Genomic DNA, 8,648 nt, shown 5'->3' on the forward strand with positions numbered 1-8,648 from the left:
GATTTAAAATGTAAAAATTATTTATGTTTCAAGAATATTGGTCTTCACAATGTGAGTCTGATTATCCACGATTAAAAGTTATCCTTTTCAATATTAAAAGTTTAATATTATTTTAATGAAAGAACTCTTTTTTTATATATAAAAAAGGAATAAATTCGAATTCAAAGCGTGGAATTCCTTTTTAAGGAAGGACCCTCATAGAAAATATTTGCATCCTAAAAATTAGGTTTTTTGGTTCAAATTCGTAAAATATTTTAAACTGTATCTTGAAGCATTAAAGATTTGGGCATTTAAGAAAAAAGTTTTTCTTTTTGGATGGAGTTACAGCTGAAATAAGAGGAGTAAGGCACAACTTTAAAGAATGACTTGAAAAGAAAGTATTGAAGTCTTAAAAATTCAAAGTTTTTACGGAGTGAAATATATTTTTTAAAGTGTGCTTTTATAACACTAAAATTGCATCCTCGTTTTCTTAAAAGAAAGAAATGAAATCGATATTCAACTCTAAATAGAACTCTAGATTGAATGTGTTTGTACTAGTTTCTGGTTTAGCGCGTGTGTTCATTTATGCTGGAGAATGATAGTCCATTCAAACGATGATATTAAACATATAACAGATTTAATGAATATAAGTAACTACAGTGTAGTTAAACATAATTGTAATACAGCTTCAGAAATCACGCGAAGGAAATAGCGAGAGTCTCTAGCGTCAGAGCTGATCGTTGAGATCCGCCATCGTCAGGTGCTCGGGCAGGAATGAATAGTGGCGTTCCCCCTGGTAGAGGTGAGGAAAAGGAATGACGTCACACTCCTTGGTATCGCCATCTGTTGATGGTGGTTGATACTAGTCGCTACAGGAGCCTCCCTCTAAACGACGGAGTCGCTGTCACAAGTCTAGTCTCTGTGGTCTTTTTACTATTCGGCCCGCACGTGTCTTCCGGGTGGGATTTGTAGGAGGTGCAAATGTGACACGTTTGGTTACAGGCTTGGGAATAGTCAGGTCTAGGTTCTCCTCGGGTAGTGGAAAGGTCTCGTTGTCTAAAAAGTCCTGGTTGAGGAGGTAAGCAGGCTTCACTCTATCGATACTGACAGTCTTTGTTTTACCTTTCACGGAAATGGTGAAGAATTTATCTAGTCTTTTTAGAACCAGGAAGGGACCATCGTACACCGGTTGCAAAGGCTTCCGCTGGGCGTCGTGCCGGAGGAAAATGTGGCTGCAGGTGGCAAGGTTCTGAGGGACATAGACATTCCTCTGGACTCCATGTCTGGAGGTAGGAGTGGGCTTTACCTTTTCCATGGTACTCTGTAGCCTCCTTGTGTAGGCATCTGGANAAGAATATTATCTTATTTTATTTTTTCGCTTCACCGATACTGTTACAAATAACAAGATTTTCAGAATACGATCGAAATAAAAAATAGAATAATTTGTTGCATCAGTATTATTTGAACACCCTGAAGTTTGTTTTGTCGGGTGTGTTCTTAACGCACCCATCTACCCATTTATTTTGAAAAATATGTGCAAAGGGTGGTGATTATCGAACCCCTCTCCTTTTCTGAAATAAAAATTAAATTAATTGGAGAAATCACTTTAACTCTATGACTTAACTTTAACTTTATGACTCATATTACTAGAATATGATAACATATCACATACTTATGATAACATATTACTAAAATAAAGTATTTCATTATATTTTATATGTATTTCATAAAGAAAGTGAGTAATATTTCAAATTTTCATTTTCAGTGACTATCAATTGAGTTTATCAAGAAAAGATAAAAAGGTTACTATTAAGAGGGAAAAAAGTTTTTTTTTTTCACAAAAATCAAAAATTTAAAATGATGCATGTAAAAATTCTCATAAAAAGAAAAAATTAAAAGAATAGAAAAGAATTTATTATTTTCATCTATTTTCAGTAGTCTTCATCAGATTCGATATTTTTTCTGTGCCTATGAGATTTTTCTTTCCTTTTTCTTCCTGATTTATTACTTCCACCTTTCTTTTTAGGGTTAAGAGTCTTCTTTTTCTTTGGTTTGGTTCTTGTTTCTCTCATTTCTTTGACCTTATCTTTTCTCTTTTTCTTCCGAGATTTCTTGCCAGATCCACCTCTCTCAGCGTCTTGTGACTTATCCTTAGAAGATTTTTTTCGAATTCTAAAAAAATAATATAATCCCCCTACAAGTATAAGTGACACGATTATACAAACAATGATGACTAATACCACTGTTTGGGACGTATTTTCATATTCGGTGCTTTGTGCTGCACCAGCAGATTTGCTATCTAAAACTCTAACGAGGATCGCATTTGTTGTCCATTCTTTTGAAGCCCTCTGTAAATCAATGTCCTGTTCAATTACTTTGCAAACCCATACACCATTATCTTCTGGAGAACTTTCGTCAATCACCAACTCAGAAACATCCACCGGATTTGCATCTCTAAATTGTTTGCGTAATTGTGTGTTATGATACCACTGAATGGCCATTTTTGCTTTAAAGAATTTGGACAGCCTTTCAGCTTTGCATGGCAGGGTGAAGGATTCTCCCTCAGCCACTTCCACATCTGCTTCATCATTCTCAACGGCCAGTGTGTATACAGCTGTAAATAAAGGTGCGTTAGGATTCAGTTGGACCTCACAATACCATACACCATTATCTTCGGGTGATGCTTCCGCAATCACCATATTCTTAGTATCGTGCATTATACCGGTTCGTTGCTCGTCGGGCTTATAGATATTTTTATTATGATGCCAGAGTGACTTTGCATTCCTGTAATATGAACTTATATGACTTCTTAAAGAGCCTTGGCAATCCAAAGTCACCTTATCACCTTTCTGCACCTGAAAAAAAAAATCAATAAAACAAAATTTTCAATTAATACCTGCATTAATCAGTAAAAACATGTCTGTATTTATTTAAAATACAAAATGCAATTATCAGAAGTTGATATACATTATTATGCAGTACTATAAACCATTGGCACCACAGGGGCCCAATTTTTGAGGGAAACGAAATTTAAATATACAGTTACAATAGATTCCTAATATAAGAAAAAAAAATCTTACTTATGCTAAATATTTTTTTATTTTATTTCTTTCTTGATTTTGAATTTGATGAATTTTATTCGAAAAATGTTCATGAAAATTTTCTTTATTTGTCTGTCATATTGAGGGAGACTATCACAAATTTCTAATTATTTGTGGGTGCTTATGTCCACCGTTCCTCCCCCTCCAACGATGCCCCTTTTCCTGTTAATGCAAATATTTTTCAATCAAAGGAGTTGAATCTTTTGACTACACTGAGAGTTAGATCTTTTATGAAGGGAAGCTGACTCATAGCCGCCATATTTGGCCCAATTTCTCTGTCTACCGCTATTGAGTGAAAAATAACCTTACTTCGCTATCTATCAAGTTATTGGAATCTTAATAATATCACCAAATTTTTACCTTTTCGTTTATTCACTGTAAATAAAGGCACGACCATTTAGGTGCTCTAATGAGAACTAATCTCGTGCTTGTTAGCTAGTACATATTGCTTATTCTAATTTGATTATATATAGTTAATATTAGTATGCTAACAGTAATTATATTTACGTAAAGATTATTATTAAGAAAATTATTTACAGATACCTATTTTCAACTTCATCGCCACTCTTCATGTAACATTACATACCAAAAATAGGCAAATTTGTTTATGTTTTTACAACCAACATTCGATTAATCTTCCTAAGAAAATAGGATGAGATTTTTAATATTATGTAGGATTATGTAATTACAGCTGAAAATATTATTTGAATTCTATACACCTATTTAACATTTTTTGAAGTAACCTCTAGAGCGAAATAGCACTTCTGTACTCAGTTGTTAAGGTTTCGCAAACAATTTTTAGAGAACTCTTTTGTAATGCTTTTCAATTCTATTGCTTTAGAAATCTTTAAATTTTGTCCATTAGTCAAATTTTTCAATTACTGAGATTGAGGAAATGAGTCGAATATCTTAAAAACTTTTTCTTGTTTTTTTGACAGGTCCCGCAGTGAACTGATCGTTAAGACACGGTTCCCAGCAGATCACCGAAGTCAAGCATCACTGGCTGTGGTCAGTGTGCGGGTGGGTGACCACTTGGATCAGTCTGTGTAGGGACCGAGGTTGTGCGGTATTGGTCCTCGTTAAACTGTGCTATCGCAAAGTGCTCGACTTCGCGCGCATGTCGTCGGGCTACCGAAGCGGGGGTGCCATCCCCTCTGCAGAAGATCAAAATTGTGATGGCATGTCTTCGGATCATCCTCCGGGATGTTTCACAGACCGTCGCCAATAGCCCATTGTGCAGCTCTAGTGCGACGTAAATTAACAACAATAACAACAACAACTTTTTCTTGCTTTTGACAGCCTGATTGGTGGAATATTTTTACTCGCGAAAAATTAGCCAATCAGGTTCTCATTCGCGTACGAAAAATCGCATCCAGTGAGAATGGCCCTTAGGAATGCATATCCCTAAGGGCCATTCGAAGGTTTCCGCGAGAGTCCAATTCAATTTCGCGTATTCTCATTCGCGTACGAAAAATCGCATCCAGTGAGAATGGCCCTTAGGGATGTATATCCCTGGATCGCTTATGCAGTATTACCTGGTAACTGCGAGAGTCCAATTCAATTTGTCTGTTTGCCATTTTGAGAAGTTCTGGTGGTGTGCCTTCAGGGCAAGGTGTTTCGGCACAAGGTTGCGTTTCTAAACTTGGGCCTTCACAACCTGATTTACGATCAATGCATTGCCTGATGCGTCTTGCCGTTCCTCCGCCACAAGTAACCGGACAGTCCCAATCTGTCCATCTTGTCCATCCTGTTGTGTCTCTTTTTTTGAAGTGTCCTGAAATAAATTAACTTTTTAAACCAGGAATAAAGTTAAAACTACTATTTATTAACTACTGCCCTAGTGCAGCAGTGTAAGTCGCACATAAAGCTATTAAATTAAAACACATTCACTTGGACTATAAAGACAACTTAACTGCGTTGATGGTAATGCTGATATAGGGAAACTTGTGCATTTAGATGGTCCACTAGACAACACACTAACAACAATTTGATGGTCCACTTAGGAAAGCGATTGACTTATAAATTGCGGATTTCAATTATTTTTATTAGAATGGTGGGTACATGATTAATAACTCAACATGATATTAACTTAGACAATTGATTAACATTCAGATGTGGTCAACTTAACAAGCTTCGCTGTATATAGCCATCGATTCATATAAATAGTTCAGACTTTAAAATCTTTAAACTGTGCTTTTTAATGAGTTACTTTAAGATCAGACTACCATTGTATCCAATTTTAACTCAGCTAATTTTTTAAAACCTACTTTCTCTTATTTTAATGGCCTATTATACTAATATTTTAAATAAGAAAAATTCATCAATAGGCAATGTTATAATAATTTCCAAATACAAAAGTGGATTCTGGTTTACGAGACGGCTGGTTTTTCATCTGAAATTAAAATATGATTCTAGTTAGTAGCTACTGAAACGTGTGGTGCAGCAGTATTGAACTTTTTCTTACACTGTTAAAAATTTCTTTCCAAAATTACGGTAAAAGGAANATAGCACTACACTAGTAACGTTAGGAACTACACAACAACAGGGTCCTTATTGCTGTATTATGTATAAATTAATACATGTGTTTTTTTTACAGATATTATTCTATTCTTATAAATGATATTTGAAAACTTTCCTACGCTCCCCTGTATGCTTTCCTCTTTTCTTTGGGGTTGAGGGTGGAGAAGAATAGAATATTTTCTATTCTTGTAAGTGAGGCATTGTTTGACATGTATTTTTTTTACGTTGAATCCAAGGAAACAGAGTTCGAAACGATAGGATAAATACTTCAGCAGTTATAATGGTTTTGCATACAAAAAGTACAATGTTTGTTTTTTACCCGTTGACGCGTCTGATGTTTCGATTCAGCCAAGTGTAGAATTGCTTCCTTGGAATTTTTCATGCTGAATATAATAAAACCAAACACAAGTAAAAAGGGCAAATAATTCAGTAGATGTAAGGTTTTTAATGTATAAAAATTACTATTTGCAATTTTTTCAATTTACACAGTTTACATTGTTATCTAGACTAATAAGGTATCGTTTCCCATGTAGACCCTTAATGGTGAATCGAATGATTCCAATCACGGGAAATCAAACAAATAGTTCGGAATTTATAAAGGTTGTTATGTACAAAAAATACCATTTTTTACTACTTTTGACTTGTACTTTGAATGATCAAAGCCATTATAAGTTCTATCTATTTAATTTACCGATTTGTCTTTGATCTTCGTCATCTCAGCATAAAATATTAAGTAAAGAAAAATCCCTTACTTGCCAAGATAGAAATTAGATCACTATGTCATATGTGTAAAATTAGAAGACGAAAATAATATTTTTTTACGCATCAAAAACCCTTGAATCGTCTAAACTGTTCGTCGCATTGACTTGCATTTGGTTTCACTCCTTTCAGCATGAAAAAAAAAAATACACGAAAAGCAAGTCTTTATTAATCTAGATAAAAATGTCAGATGCGTAAATATGTACTAGTCAAACATTGTAGTTTTGAATATAAAACCAGTATTTGTCCTATTGTCTGGTAGTCTCATTAAATTCAGCGTGTAAAAATATACTGTCTCGCTTCTAATGTCACGCTTGCGTATATCGACTTAGGGGTCATTCAGTTCTATCCTAAAACACATCCATCTCTCACGCTGTTTTATTCACTGCGGGATATCGTCCCTCGAATTCCTTTATAAGTTCTTTGATGATACTTATTGGGTTTTTGTAAGATGTCCCATGCACACTTTGAAAAATGTTCTTGTTGTGATAATCAATTTAGGCAGACATAATAACTTAATAAAGCTTTAATTAGCAAAATTAGGCTAGCCGCTGAGGACTACGTACATATAAACATAAATAGTAAAACAATTGAAATCAAGCACAGTTACAGTTAAAACAAGATGTTAATAAATATCACCACATTCACCCAGAGTTATTTTAAGAGTTCAGGGAGTGACTTGAATCAGTCAGTAACAAAGTCTGAAAGATAAGCAGGTGGTCTTCGTATTCTGGATGTAGTAGGAGGCAAAGTCTCTTCCTGTTTTGGTCTCAAAAATGAGTCAGTGTTTTCCGAAGAACAGGTCTCATCAAGTGAGGATTCCAAAAGTTGATCATCAGTAGCCTCGTGGGAGCTGTCAGCAAGTGGGGTTTTTAGTAGAGGGGTTGCTAGCATATCTGCATCAAGGGCCTTTTCAGGAAGTAACCCTCTAGGAGCCAGGTGACGGACATTAACAGTAGTTTCCCTGCCGTCAGGTAACCTGACATGAGCATATCCCGGATTAGCCTCCAACAGCTCCACTTCTTGAACCATGGGCTGATACTTATTACTACGANGCTGATACATAATTAATTAGGAGTGGGAGTTTATTATCTTCAGCAAGATTAGGCACCTTTGACAAAAAGTTTTCGAAAGTTTTCTTCCAATGTAGCCACTTATTTTCAGCGTTAGCACACGTGGGGTCGAAGTCGAAACGTTCCGGTTTCAGAAAATTTTCCATGACGATGAATACCAGTACTCATATTTATCAGAATATAATTTTGCTAATTAAATTGTTGTGATAATCAATTTAGGCAGACATAATAACTTAATAAAGCTTTAATTAGCAAAATTAGGCTAGCCGCTGAGGACTACGTACTTATAAACATAAATAGTAAAACAATTGAAATCAAGCACAGTTACAGTTAAAACAAGATGTTAATAAATATCACCACAGTTCTCAAATTACAGACACACTTCCATCCATGCTGCTGATGGAATAATTAATCCGACCTTAGATAAGAGATTTATCCATTCCGTATTGCTTCCCTGTTGTTGGATGAACTGAGAAGATGGTACTCCTAATTTTGAATCAATATTTTTAAGACGAAATGCTTTGTAACCAGCAATATAATTTAGTCCGGGTGAATTGATCGTTTTGTTTCCCAAATTAAGATCAATATCCCAAGACATAGGAATGGAGTTAGTTTAGTCATGCATTATATCGTCAATGTTGTCTAGAATATCATTATTTTCGGCAACTATATTTTTTGTTGTGTATTTTTGAGACGCTTTTTCTAACAATTCCGCAGTTAAATAACAACCTATTTCTGATTTTTTTTTTATTTCTGTACATACTTTTGACAAAAGATTAGGTAGCTTACCTGCAATTAACAAGTGTTTAAGTTAGAGCTTGTTAGATCGAAAGCTCCGTTCTTGAAGTAAAAGTTCAAGCTTTGCGCCACCGTTACGTCACAGGCGAAAATCGGAGGTTTGATGCGGCGAGAGTTTCTTCAAAGGAGTGAACCAGCCCTGCTATTCTATTGGGGCACCCTTCTCTCACCCTTCAAAAACAGGGGGAAGAGTACTTTGGCGAGACGGGGAGTTTTCTAGTCCTACGTTAGTTAGTCTAGTTAGTCCTACGTCATCAACGACGTCACTAGCTCTCCCCGTTCCAAACAAAGTTTCGAACGGAGCAAACAATATGGCGTTTCTCATGTAGTTAAAAGTGGGTCAACTAAATCTTTGAATTTATTAATATAGAGTCGAATTGAACCACTGAAAGGGCAAGAAAAAGTGTTGCATATATTA

At 35.3% G+C, this 8,648-nt stretch overlaps 1 protein-coding gene across 1 annotated transcript; it reads right to left on the reverse strand.

Annotated features, from left to right (window-relative positions):
- Nucleotides 1-1,910: 1,910 nt before the first annotated feature.
- On the reverse strand, nt 1,911-6,266 carry LOC107438217 (uncharacterized). Its single transcript, XM_043042490.1, has 3 exons — nt 6,248-6,266; nt 4,616-4,854; nt 1,911-2,834 (listed from the first exon to the last, which is right to left on the reverse strand). Exons 1-3 carry the CDS (start codon nt 6,264-6,266, stop codon nt 1,911-1,913), a joined length of 1,182 nt encoding a protein of 393 aa, XP_042898424.1.
- Nucleotides 6,267-8,648: the final 2,382 nt, after the last annotated feature.

This window comes from Parasteatoda tepidariorum, chromosome 9 (genome assembly GCF_043381705.1).
Source record: "Parasteatoda tepidariorum isolate YZ-2023 chromosome 9, CAS_Ptep_4.0, whole genome shotgun sequence".
Taxonomy (NCBI): Eukaryota; Metazoa; Arthropoda; class Arachnida; order Araneae; family Theridiidae; genus Parasteatoda; species Parasteatoda tepidariorum.

Excerpts from the sequence above, each read along its gene's own strand:
- LOC107438217 (XM_043042490.1), bottom strand. Across the intron at positions 2,835-4,615 it reads TGGACTCTCGCAGTTACCAG|GTGCAGAAAGGTGATAAGGT; the intron begins GTAATACTGCAT and ends TTTTTTTTTCAG.